Source organism: Ciconia boyciana, chromosome 3 (genome assembly GCF_034638445.1).
Source record: "Ciconia boyciana chromosome 3, ASM3463844v1, whole genome shotgun sequence".
In the NCBI taxonomy this organism is placed as follows: domain Eukaryota; kingdom Metazoa; phylum Chordata; class Aves; order Ciconiiformes; family Ciconiidae; genus Ciconia; species Ciconia boyciana.
The window spans coordinates 108,346,783-108,365,873 of NC_132936.1; the positions used below are offsets into that span (position 1 = coordinate 108,346,783).

Genomic DNA, 19,091 nt, shown 5'->3' on the forward strand with positions numbered 1-19,091 from the left:
GCTGTATCTAACAATTTCACTGACAAATTTTAAGACAAGTAATGAGATTTTATAAAGACTTATGACATCAAAAATTTTTGCAGATTACCACAAAGAAAGCAAAACAGATATCCTTGGCCCAAGTGGCCTTCCTTTTAAACCTCAAATTCCTAGTCCAAAGTACGGAGGCATCAGAATTTCACTCACACATACCCCCCAAAAATGAAAAGATTATGAGAATTTTTGCTTAAAAGGGGCAAAACAATACATTTCCCCTAACATCTTCCTTGTGAGTCATTTAGGTGTTCCCCAAAAAATTCAGTCCAACTATACTTATCATTCTAACATGGTATACACAAAACTAAGGCTATTTCAAGATTTGTTTTAAATCTTACAAGCATTGCAGAAATCTGAATCAGTAGTAACCCAAATAAGGCAAATGAGGTATGTACGTATCCTGCATGAGCTGTAAAATACTGACAATAGAGTTTGCATGTTACTTGACATGCAATAGACTCTACATAACTACTTCATCCCTTTCAGGAAGTATTATCAAGTTATCTGGCTTCACACTATCCCATAGTAACTGAAAAGTTAAGCCACTAGAGAGTCTGTGATGGGGATTTTGTGAAAGTGTGTGCAGTCTGTGTTTTTGCAAATTAATGCAAAGTGATGCATGCTTAGAAAAATGACACAAGATACTTTGGGGAAGGATGTGAATCAGAACCTGGAAGGCGGCAGAATTAGCCTACTTACTGAAGCAGACTTATTAACTATAAAGCTATTTATATAGTTGTAGTTAATAATATAATATATTGTGCATATTATTAATATATTCTACTTAGTAATATAATAAACATACAGAACATACAGCTTATATTTATTAAACTTAAAGCTGTATCTTAAAAACTCTAATTGTTCAAATTATATGACACAACAAAAAAGCATTCTTGAAACTATCTTAAATTATATATGCTTAGGTAGGATGAAAAAAACCACTTGCTTCTAAAGCATTAATGCACTGCCAGCCCAAACTTTGTGTGCCAAGTCACAAGTTTATAAGGAATTCTCCTGAGTGTGTTTTAAACTGCTGAGTGTGCATGAGAAAGGAGATCAGGTCCTAAAATCATGCGCAAGAATAAAACCCTTGTTCCAAGATAGCCAGATCATTTTACAGCGGCATTGATGAGTTGAGGGGCGGGGGGAGCAAAACACTTCCAAATCTGTACAAGGCACACAGTGTTCTGCTCCCAAAAAGGAAATATTAATTTCAGTGCACATTTTTGGCGTGCCATTAGAATGACACACATAAAGGCTTACACTTGCATTTGCCCTGCTCCCAAGTTAATTCTTTTCCAGTTGCAATTTTTTTAAGAAAGAGGTTGCTGGTGTGTTTCTGAGGAAAGGGGGGAGTTGCACATGAAAGAAATGGGTTTAGGTAAACCTTCAAAGAGAAGAAGCATGGCTGAAAAAAATGTACAGGAATGCTGCAGGCAGCTAATGCTTTAGTTCTGCAGTATTTTAAGCTGTACTACCTTGGTGCAGGTACTGCAAAGAGTCGTCCCATTCTCCCCAAACATTTTATGTTTTTTTTCCACACGTTTTGCTACTGTCACTTCTGGCATTTGCCTAGTGATTTTCTTTGGCAAGCCAGTCTTCAGCAGCACCAGTTCTCCAATCAAGCACATGCTCAACGCTACTGACGTGAGAAAAGCAGCAGCAGCAGCTGAAGGCAGAGAGGAGACTGGCACCATACTTTTCAACGGCTGGGCCAACTTCTGTTGGGCAAAAATCGTTGTGAAAGTACAGTGTAAGTGTCTGTGACCATGCTCAGAAGCACCAGGGAATGTTCTAGAAACAGCCCTTGGTGCCATCCCTTTGCTGCCCCAGCTATTACATCCAAGAAACCTCCCTAATATACAGGATTAAAGGCAAATAAAGGAGCAGAGTTTGTTTTATTCTGGGTGTTTCGCCTCCTCAATAATGTCTGATTCCAGACAGTGGTTTGCGGGCAGACACAGTTTTGCCAGCTGGGTCTGACCCCCAAAGTCCGACAGCAGACCTGCACACCCGCTGCTCACCCCAGCTGCTGGGGCTGCCCCTGCACGCCCTGGCCAAGGGCTGGACACAAAAGGGGAGTGCTCACCTGTCTATACGTAGAATAGAAAGGCCTGGATTACATTTGTAAGAAGTATGTAGTTGCACTTCCCTTACGAGCTACAGAGGTATTTTTCCGTCCCATAGCTGCCTCACTGTAATTCACCTGTATTTTCCTGGGGGGCCACTGTGCCTGCCCAGCCGGTGCTGTTCCTGCAGCGCGGAGGGAGCACTGCCAAACTGAGCAACAGCGATGAAGTTTTTGGAGGTCCTTCTCACACAATTACCTCAAGAGAGGGCATGGAGATGGAGGTGCTGATCTCTCCGGTGTCCAGCCACAGGATATGAAGGGATGGCATGAAGCTGCCTCAGGGGAAGTTCAGGTTGGGTGTTAGGGAAAAGCTCCTCACAGAGGGTGGTCCGGCACGGGAACGGGCTCCCCAGGGAAGGGGTCATGGCCCCAAGCCAGTCAGCACTCAAGAAGCGTTTGGATATATACATATATATGGCTTAACTTCTAGGGTGCCCTGTGTGGAGTGAGGAGCAGGCCCGGATGATCCTCGTGGGTCCCTTCCAGCTCAAGATGGCCTATGTCCCCGCGAGCTTCCGCAGCCTCCTCGACCGCCTTACTCTTGCGTCTCTTCTTCCACAGAGTGGGAAGAAAAAAGCCCTGTGGCTTCGCAACGACCCACGTCAGACTAAGGTGCAAAAACCCAGTTGTGCGGGGTCGGCACCTGTAATCAGGGTGCCATTTCCAACCACAGCCAGTGGCGGTTGCTTATGTACCTCACGTAAGGAACGCGCCAGACATGCGGTGGCGCTTCCCCGTGCGTCCTGACACCCTTATCAAACCCCGCTTGTGCTTTTAGCCTCCACTGCGTTCGGCGACAGTCAGTCTCACGCTTTCGCTACACACGGTAGGAAAGATTTATTATTTCCAGTCGCTTGTTTTAAGTCTGCCCCTGGTGGGGTGCCCAGCACTGGGGGGGGCTCCCGAGCAGCCTCCACCGCGCCTCGGGGCCCTCCCTCAGCCGGCAGAAGGGGCTCCCGGGGCGCAGTCCCGCCGCGCTCCCGCCTGAAGACGCGCTCCCGCGGCGGCGGGCGGCCCCGCGGGCGGCACTGCCGGGGCCGCCCCCTCCCCCGCCCTCTGCCGCCCCCCAGCGGCCGGGCGGGGCACGGCGGGGCGGGGCGCCCCGTCCGGTACAAACGGGGGCGGAAGTGTCGTCATAGGAAGGCTCGTTCCCCTCCCTCAGTGGAGGAAGGACGGGCTCCAAGATGGCGGCGCCGGAGGAGCGGCTCCCGTCGGACGGGGAAGGCGGCGCCCTGGGCTCGGCGCGGCTCTCCCCGCCCCCGGTCTCGGAGTCTCCCGAAGCTCTGGCGCCCTTGGAGCCGCCGCCTCAGAGCAACACGCTCATGGGGCTGCCCATCGTGGCCATCGAGAGCATCCTCAGCTTCCTGTCCTACGATGAGACGAGCCAGCTCCGCCTGGTAGGGGCCGGGGAGGGGAGGGGAGGCGGCAGGGCGGGCCAGCGAGGAGCCCTGCTGCGGCCGGGACCCGGGCCCGCCGGGGGAAGCCCGCCCCGCTGGCCGGAGCAGCGCTGGGAGGAGGTGGGGAGGTGGCGGCGGCCCCGGCCGCCCCCCGCCGGGCTGCTGCCCTCGCCGGGGAAGGGGCGGGATGGGATGGGATGGGGTGGGGTGGGATGAGGCTTTCTCCCTTCTCCCCAACCGCCGCCGAGCCTCGGGTGCGGGCATGTAGGTGTGTGCCTCCATACGCGCATTCCTAAAGGTCTTTTACCGTCTCTTACTTCTTTCATTCTGTTCGTCCTCTGTGAGAAATCACTGGGCTGCTGGAGGCTTATTTCTCCTAGTGACTGCTCTTCTTGGGGACTAGTCTATTGTGTTTCATGTGTGTGTTTATTTTTACTTATAGAGCGTAAGTCTACAAGTGTAGGAGATGGTGAGCCTGCTGCTCCAAGGACCCTACCCTATCTAGAAATAAATGTGGGGCAAAAAAGAAGACATATAAAAGCCCTTGTGTGCCTGAAAGGCTGCCTGCTTCTTCCAATCATAGTAGTAGATCTAATAAAAGATATTACCTCTACCTCCGAGCTTTATAATGCCAAAAAAAGCACAGCTGTCAGAGAGGAGATCAGTGTATATCAATCTTTGACTGCCTGCATAAGGAGCCTGGTGTAAACTATGACATAATATGATAAGCTGCTATCTTACTGAATTTCTTATGAGGTTGTAAATGGAATAATAGTGAGGGAATTAATGCATAGTTTATATAACCCTCAGTAAACTTGCAGGTACTGTACTGTTTCTATTTTAAGAACTTGATTAGTCTAAGCTCGATAATATTACAAGCATATTTCTGCAGAAAATAAGACTGCATGTGTCCTGGATCAGCAACCTGAAGTGTTGCATCCTGACTAATTTTAAACTGAAAGCTCTTCAAGCAGAAAATCTGTTCTTATTCATACTTCACCAAGTACACCAGTACCTAAATATTTCTAGCATGCTGTCAGTCTGCTAGAGACTTTTGCTTCTTCGGTGAGAGTAGGTAGCGGGTCTGTGAAAAAGATGTAGTACTGCCTTTTTTGGATTGCAGCCTCTGCTTTTGAGTACTTACAGCTTGAATGAAGGGAAGAGGACTGCATGTGCTGTTTGGGTACGCTTAGTGTTGCATGGTCTGTATTGCAACGCTAGACACAGCCCTTTGCTGCAACTTTCCCATTGCATTTTATAAATGGTAGTACCTGTGGGAGCTATCACTAGTCAATAGAAGTTTTTTTTCTTTCCATAGGGCTAAGTTAATGTTTGTAAGCAATGTTTTGTCAGCAGTGAGGTTGAGAATAGGAAAGATGGTGGTGTAAGGACTAAACCAGCCCTTTAACTGTCAGTGCTACTTAAGAAGTAAAATGTAACACTCTTATGCTCTCTTATGTAGCACCTGCAAGTTCATTTTTCCAGAAGACGACTTCCCCTTTCAAAAGTTTCAGAAATACACAAAGCCAGACTGGATAAATATCAACATTGACAGACACATGGAACAATCCTAGATGTAAAATGAAGGAAGCTATTCAGCGGGTCTTTCCCTGTCTTTAATTTTTGAGTTGGTGACAGCCAAGAAACTTAATCTCCATTAAATTCCTTACTGTTCCCTTAAGCACATCAGAAGCCCTTATGAGCATTCTTCTGAGAAGACAGTATACTTGTCTTTGTTAACCAGCAGTAATGTAAAGAATCAAAGCCCTTCTGTTTTAAGCACATAAGCTTGATCAGCTACGTCTTTTGGGTGGCCATTCAGAACTAAAGGTGTTCTTTTGGCAATTCACTGAGAGGAAGAGACTGGATGTTTTACATAACTCCAGATGCTGTTGACAGAGAATTAAGGTAGCCTTTAAAAATAACAGTGCCTGGGCATAAATTCATAATGAAATTTCATCACTTTCAGATTTTTAAAGGCTACAAGTAGCCTTGGGAGACACTTGTATATTCCTGCTCTAAGATCTGTCTTGCACAAACAGTAAATTTTTCTTCTCTATGAGAACTGACTTGAGCTGCTTATCAAACATGAATGGGTGTATCTTATAATGAGTAGTATTCTGTTAAAGGTACATTGCAGGACCACATTAATTGAATGACAGGGATTAAATTGCTTAGGTCTCATGCATATTAAAAACATGCCCAAAAGCAGCCTCATTAACGCCTTAGAATGTGTCATTCCATGGGATAAAGCATCTTGAAGGTAGGAAGAGATGATCCAGGATATCAGTCAACCTAGACGAAGTTTGATCATACATGTGTAGACATAAAATGTGGATTCCCTAAACTGATCACTTTGCATTCTCTGGATCCCAGCATTGAAGGAAATGGGTGTCCTAATCTCTTTTTCTGGATCACCTTAGCTCACCGATCAAAAAAAAAAAAAAAAAAATTTAAAAAAAATCATCCTTTGAGTTGAACTGGTGTTGGATCTAGAGTGTGTACAAGAAGACAGACCAAGGAGTTGGCTGGGTGGGAGGACATAGAACATTAGCAAGTGTTAAAATTAAAATAGAGATAGGATCCTGTATTGTTTATATAGAGCATAATGAGGAGTATAATCTAAGGCTTAAGATCCATAAGTCTTTTTCTGTCACCAGAGGATGAGGTAAAGAACATTTCCTGCTTATGATGATTGCCATCAGGCAAGGCAAGACCATGGGCCCCTTACTGTGCAAAGAAGCACTTGTTTTCCTGAGCATAATGCTTTCTGCTATTCCTGGTGTTGCTGCATTTAAAAGCATAAATGAAGCACCTACTGGTTAAGCAGTGAAGTAGATCTAAACTACTGGAGACTAAACAATAGGTATTCAGAATGCAATCGTGTCTGAAATTATGCCTCAGTGCAAATCTTGAGTTCTCAAACTTTTGTTCAGATAAAGTGAATGAGAGGAAAAGCAGCAGCGTTTTGCTTTCAGTCCTTTTGAGTACTTACTTCATCTACTTCCTCTGATATGTCATCATAAGAGAAACACAGAAAACACAAAAGATTATTATGTCTGAAGCTGTAATGTTCTGGACAAGCTGCAGCCTGGTATGCATGCTGATATCCAAGTTGGCATATCTTCTTGCTTTTGAAGGTGGCTTTTACTGTGATTTTTTGATGACTTACAGCAGCTCTGGAATTTTTACCTGAGTGGGATAATAATGAAATTCTTTTCACTCGCATGTCTGAGCTTGGAAATGCACTTCCATTCAGGCTATTACTACAGCAAGCGTGATTAAAAACAAACAATCCATAACCTCCTTCCATGAACACTCTGAGGAGAAGGTTATCTTGGATTCTGACACACGTCAGAAGTGTCTTAGATTCTGCAGCAAACTTGTGCTTATTTTCAGCACAGCACAAGTGAGTACTGATAGCCTTTGGACAGCATGGCTTTAATCTTCCCACAGTTTCAATAAATCTGTATTTATAGTAATTTCTATTTTAAAGCTTCTTGCTGAAGCCATCAACATTTTGTCACTTACTTATACTTCACCCTAGAAAGGCGTTATGAAACATGATGTCTGTGTAGCCTCTAAGAAAAAGAACATATATTGAATCTAAATACTTTAGGATATTTTTATCTATGTTTTGGTATTGGTTAGTGAAGCTTGGAAGAAATAAGACATGCTTGAGGAAAGGGAAGCTGGTAGTAGTCCTCTAGCAGATTGTGTCAGTTTAGTTTGTTTACAAATGAAGCAGAAAATTAGTTCTTTCATAGAAGCCATTATCGAATATAAGTCAGCATGCTAAGAAGCAACCACCTTTTCATTCTGCTTTTCACATGGACTTGGAATAACTTTCTAACACTGAAGTTTGAACACAGTGTCTGGTTGGACTTGACATTTGAGGAAGCTTGGGCTCTTTCAGCTTTATGGCTAGAATAAGAAAATATTCACAAAAATTTGCAAATATGAGCAAATTTAACTTTTTACTTATGGTCCATTGAATAGCTAGTATCAAATTTTCTTGGACTAATATGAACACTTAAAAGTGTAACAATGCTACTTTGCATATGACTGCTGACTATGCAATCTAAAAGAGGTATATTGTTCCTATAACTTCAGGTGCTGTATGGTTTAAATGGTGACATCAGGAGCCAGCTGAGAATTAAGAGGCGATTGGTAAAATAAGTTGCAGACAAACACTTTTGGTTTCTGGTGGTCCCTATTATCTGTTCAGTGTTTGGGTTCTACACTGATTATTGGCACAAATATGGGTAACGTCCAGAAATTGGAGCAAGTAATTCTTCATGCTGCGTAGCATAAGCAAATGAGGAAGATTTAAAATCCAGTGTTTTAAGAAATCTATCGTTACCCATTGCGGTCTGCCCTTGGATGTGGGAGGGCTTCAGCAGACGGAAAGGTCCTTGCTGCCACCAGGTGTCAGTATGCACATGGTTAAAATCACTCTTTCTGTGCTTCCTCTGAATTTCTGGCTAATAATGTATCTAGGATTGCTTCTCTTGTGCTGAGGAATTGCATAGCTAACAAAGCCTTTGTGCAGGTACAGAGTTCCTAGTTCAGGGGGTTGGCAGCATTAGAACTACAAGTAAGCTGTTAAGTCTTGTACTCAAAAATGGTATCAGATCTAGGCATCCCTAATGCAGCTAATATCTTAGGAGAGATGTGACAATTTCCTCCTTCCTGTAGTTGAAGGGCCAGCATTTTTTTTTATACACTAGAAATGATTTAGCTGATTCTAGTGAATGTGGGAGAGAAGTGTACTGAGTGTGTACCTCTGTAGTTAGCCTGTCTGATCATTCTCCTTTGACTGTTAAACGTGGAAAATCTAATACAAAGGAGCAGACAGAGATCGACAGCAATTACTTAATGGTCTGTTAATGTGGATTTGTTTGAAAATGGTCAGTTCTTACTCACAGAACTTAAACTAGCTGTGACTAGAGGAAGACTCACAGAAAGTAGAACTTCTTTAAGTGGTGCCTTCCATATAAACAGAAAATAATTGCAGGCTTTTCTAGAAGAAGTGAGAATCTTCTTCCTCAAGGTATAAATTTACAAAGACTTCAAAATTATGAAATAAATAGTGTATGGAGGGAAGGGGTGTTTTTTTTTTTAAAAAAAAACAAAGATAATCCATTGGAAAGTGGGGTCACAGTGGGAGTTGTGCTCTTTAGTACAAAAAAATAACAATTTCAGGGACAGTTGATTCACTAAGCTCTTGCATCTTCAGAACTGAATTGCAACTGCTTTAAACTTTTGTACGAGTTGGCTTTGTCTTGTAACTGGTTATTTTGTGAAGGTTTAAATTTAGCAGTTTATTATGTCTTCTGCAGCTATTAATGTCCTTACTCCCTAAATCTGAAAAAAATGTAGTCTATTGGTATCCAACATTGCAAATAAAATAATCTGTTAAAAGGAGAAGAAAAGACTTTTTTTTATATGAAAAGGAGCTCTTGCTTCACGTGCATTGTACTGCATAAGTTTTTAAATTTAATTTTGGCCATCTTCAAAAACATAAGCCTTAAATGCTGAAGGAAAGCCATAATGATTTCTTGTTTTTAAAGGTTTCTTTTTGAGACTACAAAATACTAACTTGATCTACCAGAATCACTCTGGATGCCAAGTTAAAAGCCAGGCACAGGCATTTGACAATTTCCTCCGATTTTCATGGAAGTTGATCTGCTTATATATGGGTGGAATGCAGCCTACTGTCTCTTGTTAGGCAATATCAGGAGATTAATTTGTGAACTGTGTGGAACATAGCTGCTCCTTTTTGGAGTATCATGATCTTTGTTAGAGATGGTGATGCCTTAAGCTCAGCTGCAGTTTCTGCTTCTTGAAATGGAGCAAAAACTGATAAGAGAATCTTTTACTACCCAGCAAGTATGGGTAAGATAATAGGAAAAGTGATTTGTGGCCTTAATTGAGCCTTAAGTTTTTCTTTTTATTTAAATACAGGTTTGTAAGCGAATGGACTTGGTTTGCCAGCGAATGTTAAATCAGGGATTTCTGAAAGTGGAAAGATACCACAACTTGTGTCAAAAGCAAGTTAAAGCTCAGCTCCCAAGGTACGTACCAGTTAAAACTGTAGTTAAACTTAAATGTGCCAGATTCTTTTAAGCAGAATATTAAAAAGGAATTTCTTGCTAGCTAATTCAACTTATATATCTTGAAAATTTGAATCACGTTTGTTTTAACTTCTTTTGCTTTCCAAATGCACCTTGAACCTAAGATCTAATTACAAAGTAATGGTGTGGATGGATGTAAGTTGTTGTAGGAACAAGTTGTTGTTGATGATGTAGGAACTGGAATATTGGAAAGTGTCTCTGGTATTTTAAACAGAGAAAAGAAGAGCAGGCCCCATATTACTCAACTGTTCTGGCAAATCAAGCAAGGACTCCTAGGAATGAATGAATAAATGCCATTCCTTTTCAAGACTGACTGCCTTCACCTAAAAAAAAAAAGCAATGTTTTTCAGTGCTGAGCATTAAACAGGGGAAAGGGAGGAGGGTTTGACATGTGAGCATTACTGGGAGCTAGTTTCTCACTAAAGCAATGTCTTTTCTCCTCTTTCCAGTGAGTAAGTGCAGCTGCTGCTGTGTTCTATCAGATTTCCCAGTCAGAGTGAAGAAACTAAATGCTACTTACTGTAGAGATGCTTTGTGAAAAGAGCTTATATCTCAACCTAAACTTTGTAGCAAGCACTACTAATATATTAAATTTATGTCAATTGCATTGAAGTACTAACTGTAGGAATATGGGGGGATAAAAATATTCACACTGACTCAGTGTCTACTACTAGTTAGTACTGAAAGCTTGTTTTAAATAGTCCTAAGTTACATGTAGAGTTTATGGATCACATAAGATGTAGTAATGATTTAGAGAACAAATTTTGTCTAAGAAAGTGTAGTATGCTATTACTAGCTGGTTCTTAATCTGTGTTAGTTTTTTTCCATAAAGACAAAGCTAATGTTAGTGGTTACATTTTCAAACCTCAGAGGGTTTTAAGGATGAAATTAACTTGACCGATTGTCACAGTTTCATTTTGTTGACTCATTGTTAAATCAGTGTCACTGAATGGTCTGTCTTCTAGACGGGAGTCAGAAAGAAGAAACCATTCATTAGCTCGTCATGCAGACATCCTTGCTGCTGTAGAAACGAGACTCTCTCTCTTAAATATGACTTTCATGAAGTATGTGGATTCCAATCTCTGTTGCTTCATACCTGGAAAGGTAAAAATGTCGACTGTATTATGTGAATGTATATCTGTGTTTAAAAAATGGTTGTGTAACTTAACCTGGGACAGCTGGGACTAATTTATATAATGAGTATATATATACTGAAATGTGTTTCAGATACTTGCAAACACACAAGCCAATACTCTGCTGTAACAGGCAGTCTGAAATGAATGAACCAGACTATATCTAAATATTATTTTAAACTTGATTTCCATTTTCCCTTAGATTCTCTCTTAATTCTGATGTTTGACTTGTGGCATATACATCCTATACAACCTTTTACAAAAAACGTGAAATATAGGGTTTAATTCTGAATTTTAATTGCACAAAACAGCTGGAGGCCAGGTCATCAGGAGCTGTTGTAATTTAGACTATGTATAACACTAAGCACTCAGTCAATCAGGGAGATTCTAGGCACCTCTCAAGGGTTTGAGTACTTCAGATTAATTGAATTAAGATCTTTAGTATGTGGAAACACTGTTCAGTATTACAGGGGATGGGGTATTTTTGTACAGTAGGTGGAATTAGTTTTAAATGTAGATAAAGTGTGTTAAATGTATTCATGTTACTGAATAATTCTGGTGTTTCAGAACACTACCCCAACATAAAATATAAATGATGCAAGCGAGATGCACATTGGAGATATCACTGTTTTATAAGCTGTGAAAACAGAAGTGCACATGGGAATTGAAAAAATCATGATCTGAGAAGGAGTGGTACAGCTCAGGGTTGAAACAAGATCTGTGAACATTAGCCCTAATGTTCTATTCATTGATCTTTCCATGTGAGGTCTGGATATGTTGGTATTAATTTTTCATGGGCAGATAACTGAATTGCACTGGGATGAATGGAAAAGTTAGCTGTTGGATTCAGGTGAAGCATGGCAGGCATTTTTACGTTCAGTACAGTAGGATAGGCTGTCGGAATGAAATGTATTTTTATTTTGAAGAGGTAACTTGATTTCTGTACACTCTTGTGGACTTGATGTTTAATTTTATATTAAATCACTATAGTTTAATATATTTATGCTTATTTGACTTTATATTTTTATATATACCATGTATTTTAAAAAATGTAATATAACACAAAGTCAAATAAACTTAAGTCCTTGATACTCACATAGTAAGTGGAATAATTAAAAGAAATATTGCCTTACTTTTTTGAAGAGTAGATGGAAAGGCAATACTCAGTCTAGACCTGGGGTGTGCAGAAGTTGGGCAAGTGAGCTTGCCAGCCATTTTCTTTGTGGGCACTGAGTCATAAGGACCTTGTTTGTATTCTGATACAACAGCTAGGAAGTTTTTTTTAAATTATTTACTTAGCGTATGAGCTTGCTAGCGCCGCTGCTCACAGCACAGTTGCCAACTCACCAGAAAATCCTATTGCAGTCAAGCAGATTCAAGGCTTAGTGTTCACTTACAGTCTGTGGTTTCCCCCCACCTGCCCTGCTCACCTCAGGAAATTTCGTTTTAATGAAGCTGCCACAGAATTGTCAAGAAGTGAATTTGTGTTAGAATATTTGAATCCTAATTTGAGGTTCAGCATACTGTGTGAGGGTTCCTGGTGATAGCAGAGTGCTGCTGCAAGATTTTTATTGATGATGGCAGGAGAATGCTTTGAGGATGTTGTTGCTAACAGGATATAATGTGGGTAAAATTAGAGAAGTCTTTTGTAAGTTTGTTGTGTGATGAGACACTTTAGTCTTGTCTAGCTTTTGCAACTTTTTAGCTAAGCTTCCTTGATTAAAACACAAGGTGGAACTGTATTGTCTTAGCTATGATTCTAAGTTCTTAAGATGTGTGTTCTTCAGGAGACTCTTCAACTATTCTTAATCCTGTGGAAAATACCTGTGTCAGTAGTTTTGGTAATAAGAGACCAGCACTCCTATCTTGACCTGCCTCAGACTATAATTCATAGATTAGCGAGACACCTTTAATCTCTCTCTCTCTCTCCTAACCAAAGGACTTGTTTGTCAAGCCTGTTAAGAGGGTGCTTATGTTCTCTGTCAGTAGTGGGTTGATGTTTTATAAATTAATATATTTTGGACTTAATCTGAATTTGTAATATTTTGGGTGTATGTAAGTGGACTCAAGTAAATATTTACAGCTTTTCGGACTGACATAATGGTAATTCTTGCTGTTCCATTCATGTTTCGTATGCCTCATAACTGGCTGGGAGAGTGACTGCTCTGCAGTGTGGCTTAGAGTATCTTGCTTCAGGTTCTCCAAAAAGAAATTATTATGCTCTGCTGCGTATAGATTATGTAACCTAGAAGTCAAGTATTCATGTAGTAAAAAAAATAAATAAATCACACAATGAGCATTATTTCATGAGTTTGAAGAGAGGAGTTGTGATAGATCAAGTGAATAGCTTCTCTGATATATCACAAAAGCACTTCATTTCAAAAAGCTGATCTAGAACTAAAGCACGCAGTGGTATGCAATAGTTACATAGTAAAAGCCCCTGAATGTGCCAGCACTTCTAGAATGATCTGAAATAATCTTGCCTTTGTCAGAAAATCCTAATTCTTCTTAAATGTTTTAGGTAATAGATGAAATTTATCGTGTGCTAAGGTATGTAAACTCTACAAGAGCTCCTCAGAGAGCTCATGAAGTTCTTCAAGAACTAAGGGACATTTCCTCCATGGCTATGGAATATTTTGATGAGAAGATTGTTCCAATACTGAAAAGAAAGATGCCTGGGTCAGATGTATCGGGACGTCTGATAGGAACTGCCCCAGGTATTAATTCCAATGTATAGTTAAGTTATATTTAGTTTTTCTGTAAAAATCTACAGCACTGTATCTTTTTAAAGCTCCCTCCCTTAAATGCGAGCTTTATTACCTAAATATTGATGATACTTGTTTCTTAAGAATGCTAACTGAAATTCATTTGCTTTGAAATTTAAGGAGCCTTTGTACTACCAAAAGAACAGTCACTTGAATGTATGTGAGAATTATGCATAGTGTGTATTCATTAAACAAACGCTTTTGTGCCACCAATGAATGAGACTTTATCATTGCACTTGGTTGAAATTTGGCACGGGATGACAACTCGATGCCTTTTATTTTAGGACGATCAGCAAATGAATTAGCCCAAGCTGTTGTAGTGCATGGAGAGCTAGAACATACTTGTATGTGCCTTTTTTTACTTTCCTGGGGCACTAATGTATATACTAACAAGCAAAATACTTATGGGTAATAATGAAAAGGCAATTAAAATAACAGTCTATAAATAAACAATTAAACTGGTCCTTTGTATAATCTGTCAGACTTTCCAGAACTTTTGTGAACCAAAGTCTAAGGTAGTTGCCTCATATAATGGCCAAAAGCAAAAGGTTCGTAGAACTGTAGTGTTTGCCTTGTGCTGAACAACTTTATGCTTCTTAGGAACTGTGAAATTAGCTCTCTGAAAGGATAACTTAATAAAAACAAAAATAAAAAAAATTAATCTTAAGCAAAAATGATAGCCCTAACTGTAGGAGCTGCTGCTTGTTTCTGGTATGTCCTGTCTGTCCTTTTAGCCCTAAGTGTGTATATCACCTCTGAATTATATCCTGTTAATTATACCTCAATTCCATTGAGTCTCTCAGTTGAGGAAGTATTGGCCAAAACCATAGCTGATGTCAATCAGCTTTTCAAGGCCAAGGCTTTATGTGGCATAAAAATGCCTACCTTGTGTTGAGGGAGGAGCATAACCTATCTAATGGTAACCCTTTAGTGCCACATAACTGTAGCTATGCTGGCATCTTAAAGGAAAAAAGAGGAGGAGGAAGATGACAGTTCTGGGCTGTTCCAGACTGTTCTGTCTTTGTAGCGCTTAAAAGTTGCATCTTCCTTGCACGGCATTGCTAGAAGAGTAAAATGACAGGAAAAGTGATAGATATCTTTTATGACAGGAAAAAGTGAAAGAAATTATACAGTAGCTGTTAGTCTCCTTGATTTGCAGGAACTTTATTAAAATCAACATTCTCAAGCTCACATTCCAGTATGGCTTTAGTACTTAGGAAGAGTGATTCTAAAGAAGCATGGAAAATAAATTCCTTTCTTCTAAAAAGTAAGTTAAACTGAAATATCTTGTTAAGCCCCAAACCACAAAATTTTAGAACTTTAGCTGTCTGCAACTAAGACAGCAGAATTGTACTGTTCTATTGAAATATATTTAATATAACTATTCTGTAATAAGTAACTTATAGACATGTTGTGGGTTTTTGACTTAACATCTGTGACACTAAGTCTAGATGACAACATAGTATCTCTACGTAATTTTTGATGCCGCAAAAGGAGGGGGGCTTATACAGAAAATTAATGGTGAGCTGTTTTCCAGACTACTTTAAGTATTTTAAATTAAACTAGTTGTGCTCTGAGATACCATATGCTCGTTAGACACTTAAATGACTGTAAATCTGTTTACATGTTCACATAACTTGCAACCAGGATTCAGATTCACGTTTGGGGAGTAGGGATAAGCAAAATATGAAAACTGGGACACAATTTCTATCTTTGTCTTAAGGTTGTAGAAGATTAATCGCAGTTTTCTCTGAAGTTCCAGGGCCTTCTGCAGCACTGACAACAATGCAGCTGTTCTCCAAGCAGAACCCTTCAAGACAGGAAGTCACCAAACTCCAGCAGCAAGTAAAAGCGAATGGCACGGGCTTGACAGCGCTAAAGCGGGAAATCTCAGAGCTTCGCATCAAAGTGCAAGAGCAACAGAAACAACTCCAAGATCAAGATCAGAAACTGCTAGAGCAAACCCAAATCATAGGTGAACAGAATGCCCGATTGGCTGAGCTTGAACGCAAGCTGCGAGAGGTGATGGAGAGTACAGTAGGAAATTCTTCAGGTTCTGGCTCAAATGAACAATCTCCTAGAAAACGGAGGAAGGCGGTTGAATCCACAGACTGTCCTAGGAAATCTAAACGCCTTCGAAACAGAAAATAACTTGGGAGTAAACAACACCTTCAGGAGGATACACTGCTTTAGTAGCCCAAGCAGGTCTGCTTGTTTGGATACTGTGACTAGCTTCATGGTGTCACTTAGGCTGCTGGCTCTTCAAAACACCACTTAGACTTGAACAGTAATTTTCTTTCATTGAGACTTTTCCCCTGCTTTCTGTATGGGTGGGCCTAATGCACAGAATCTTTAAGATTTGCAATAGATACATACTAACCAGACCTGCTCTGTTATGTTTTGAAGGGTTAATCTTTTTTCTGTGCAGATGTGTTTAAAGTAAACTTATTTGTGTTTATGCATATGTTCACATAAAATCTTAAATAAATTCAGTCTTAACTGACTAAAAAGTTAAGCGTAAAAACAGATGTCCTGTTCACTTGAAGGAAAGATCCACTTTTAAAATCTTGTTTCAGAGAACTTGACCTTTTTTGTTACAAGTGACCTTGTCTGGAATGTCTGAAAAGTAGTTAATACTTTTTGGCGATCTCTGTAATGAGTAAAACTGACTTCTTAAGCTACAGTATTGGCTATATATTTTTGTAAACTTACAAGGAAGGGCCTTCTATCCAGTCTTCACATGCACACACCCTGGTTCTAGGTCTTGGGAGCCATATTCTAAATTTGCATGGATAGATGCATGTACAGCTTAGCCTGCCAAAAGCACTTGCCTGAAATTGTTCTTAAATCTGGGAGAGAGTAGAGAGACCTATAAAGCAATTTCTTTGCTCCTCAGCCATAACTTAGCATCTGCTTTCAGCACAACTGCTTCCTTACAGTGAGGTGGTCTTATGAAGCTAGTTGCAGGAGAGTTGGTACCCAGGCTATCTGCCACTTTCACTGCCTGTAAATTGCAGGTATCGTTAGCCAAAGCTGGAGAATTGAGAAGCTGCCTATGCATCACTTGATTCATAGGCCAACATCTAATAAGCATCAGACAAATTGTCCCTACAATAACCAAGCTCAAGGGGACACCATTTGAATGAAATGCTGTATTATGGAAAAACTTAAACTATTTTGTGTGTATGTGTTGGGGGCGGGGTGGGTGAGATGGAGATTTCTCTGTAACACTGATGACAATATTCTAAGCTTTCCTTATCCTGAAAGGTAAATCACTTCAGACAAAGCTTTAATTTCTTCTGCACTTCTGTTTTGAGCTTGTAACTGGAAAAGCATGTCTTGCACTGTTCAGTCTCTGGTCACTTTAACAACCTCAGAGTTGTGTGCAGTGATTTTTTTTTCCCCCCATCTGTATATTTTTGGAACCTTATACAAATAACCATTGTCCTTGGTTTTGTTTTAATGTACTAAACTATGTAGCTTCATCATTTGACTTACGTTTTCTTTTTTTAATCAGCTGCTGCTTTGGGTTTAGGTGGTACTGAGTTCAACTTGGTATGGCACTGTAAATGCTGCATTTGTAGCTGTTCAAAATCTTGATATTATTATCATGGGTTAAAGTACAAATTACTCCTACATTTTGTATAGCCATCAGCATAAGGTAGTGGTTGTACTTAAACCACCAAACAAATCAGAAATTGTCTGGTCAAATGTTATAGAATCATGGGAAAACTGACATTTTTTCTGAAACTTCAGCTACAAAATTTACTTCTAAAACATATTAGCTCATATCAGAAGTAAAATTGCAAATGCCTAATTTTTGGCAGACAGTTAATTTTCAAATAAACTTGTTGGGTAGTTTGAGTCTTTTTAAAAAAGGCATGTTTCTTAAGAAAAGCATCAAGGAAGTGATAAAAGGTTATCTGGGAGAAAGGCTAAACTGTTAAAGGAGCATTTGCTATTACTGGTCTTCCATGGCTTGCAATTTTTTTTACTGTTAACGATCTCTTTAAGATAGATATCTGCTGTTCATTTTAAAAATAATGGCATATACTTTATCTTTTAAAAAATAGTAATTTGGAATCAAAGGGTCAGCATGATAGCTATAATTACTGTGAATCATTTGATACAAATTCAGTTAATGGTCATTCATGATGACAGATTCATGTAACAGTCTAATTACCAGATACTTGCGGTTAAATACTTATAAACAAGTCTAAAGCTGTGAATTGCCTTTACTGAAAAGGTTATACTCATACATCTCTTAATATCTTTCACTTTAGTTTCTTTATGCATTTCTAGAAGATGCAAACAATTCTCCACCCCTTCACAATATACAAATAGTTTCAGGTTATTCGAGAGTTTATTTATGTGTTGGTAAATATCTAGCTGTGCGTAAACTGAGCTGGAAAGAACAACAATGGCCTATTGTTACATGAAACATTCTCCGTGAACGGTGCCAACTTGGAACCTTCAACTCGAGGAAGTCTCACATGCTGCAGGTTTGCAGGTGCATCCTGATCTTCTGTGTGCTACCAAGTATAATAAAACTGAACAAGGCCCACCAAACTTAAGGGGCAGCTGGGACGGTTGCAAGCAAGCTCTGAGAAATGCCACAACAAAGGTACACCACTATTTCATTTTTCACTTCCTGGGGAGGGAGGGAGGGAGACATCAGGCTGGAATATACACCAGTGGTATAGATAGAATGTACAAACCAGAATGAAATAATAGCTTAGAGAAAATAGCTGGAACATTTAATTTCTGACACCATATTGTCCCTTATTAAATAAAAAAGATGCATTTTGCAATATATGAACAAGTTGATACATAGCCTGAAGTGAAACTAAATCACTTGACTATAAATTTCTATGCAAGCTTACATGAAAAGTACAGTGTTAGTAGCGATTAGTGATTGTATAATCTGGGAATATAATTCAAGGGAGAACCTCAAACTAGTGAGACTAAGATGTAGTTTATAAAGTTACATGAAAAATCATTTTATTTGCAGCCAGTGGTCAGTTTTAGTACTCATAGCAAGGGCTGAAACAGAATGTTAGACTACAAGAACAGATCTGAGTTGAAAGAGAAAACAATAGGAAGTGTCTTTTATAGTTAATTTCTTAAAATAGCTTAAAGATACTGAGGCTAGCTTTCCTTCTTTTTGAGCTTTCTTTCTAAAAACAGCAGCTTGCTTTGTAAACTGCTTTTTGTTTCTTTTGTGGTTTAGCCCCAGTCGGCAATTAAGTACCATACAGCTGCTCGCTTACCCTCCCCCCCCCCGGTGGGATGGGGGAGAGAATTGGAAGAGCAAAAGTAAGAAAACTTGTGGGTTGAGGTAAGAACAGTTTAATAATTTGAACAACAACAACAAATTGTAATGAGAAGGAAAACAACAAGAGAACGAGAGAGGAACAACACCCGGGGGGAGGGGGGGGGACAGTGATACAACCACTCACCACCTGCCTACTGATGCCCAGCCAGTCCCCGAG

The 19,091-nt window shown here is 40.0% G+C and overlaps 1 protein-coding gene across 2 annotated transcripts; it reads left to right on the top strand.

The window, feature by feature from the left end:
• The first annotated feature begins 3,320 nt into the window (after positions 1-3,320).
• FBXO28 (F-box protein 28) lies at positions 3,321-16,282 on the top strand. 2 transcript variants are annotated; one of them, XM_072857016.1, is made up of 6 exons: positions 3,321-3,564; positions 9,532-9,641; positions 10,667-10,805; positions 13,356-13,551; positions 14,759-14,866; positions 15,356-16,282. In XM_072857016.1, the coding sequence occupies exons 1-6, from the start codon at positions 3,352-3,354 to the stop codon at positions 15,748-15,750; spliced, it is 1,161 nt and encodes a 386-aa protein (XP_072713117.1). In that variant the 5' UTR covers positions 3,321-3,351; the 3' UTR covers positions 15,751-16,282. The 2 variants fall into 2 exon arrangements, with proteins under 2 accessions (XP_072713117.1, XP_072713118.1); XM_072857017.1 differs by lacking the exon at positions 14,759-14,866.
• Positions 16,283-19,091: the final 2,809 nt, after the last annotated feature.

Bases quoted from the DNA above. Each gene is read 5' to 3' on its own strand.
- FBXO28 (XM_072857016.1), top strand. From the start codon at position 3,352: ATGGCGGCGCCGGAGGAGCGGCTCCCGTCGGACGGGGAAGGCGGCGCC. The intron at 9,642-10,666 runs GTACGTACCAGT...TCTGTCTTCTAG, and splicing joins GTTAAAGCTCAGCTCCCAAG to ACGGGAGTCAGAAAGAAGAA. The intron at 13,552-14,758 runs GTATTAATTCCA...CTTGATTTGCAG, and splicing joins TCTGATAGGAACTGCCCCAG to GAACTTTATTAAAATCAACA.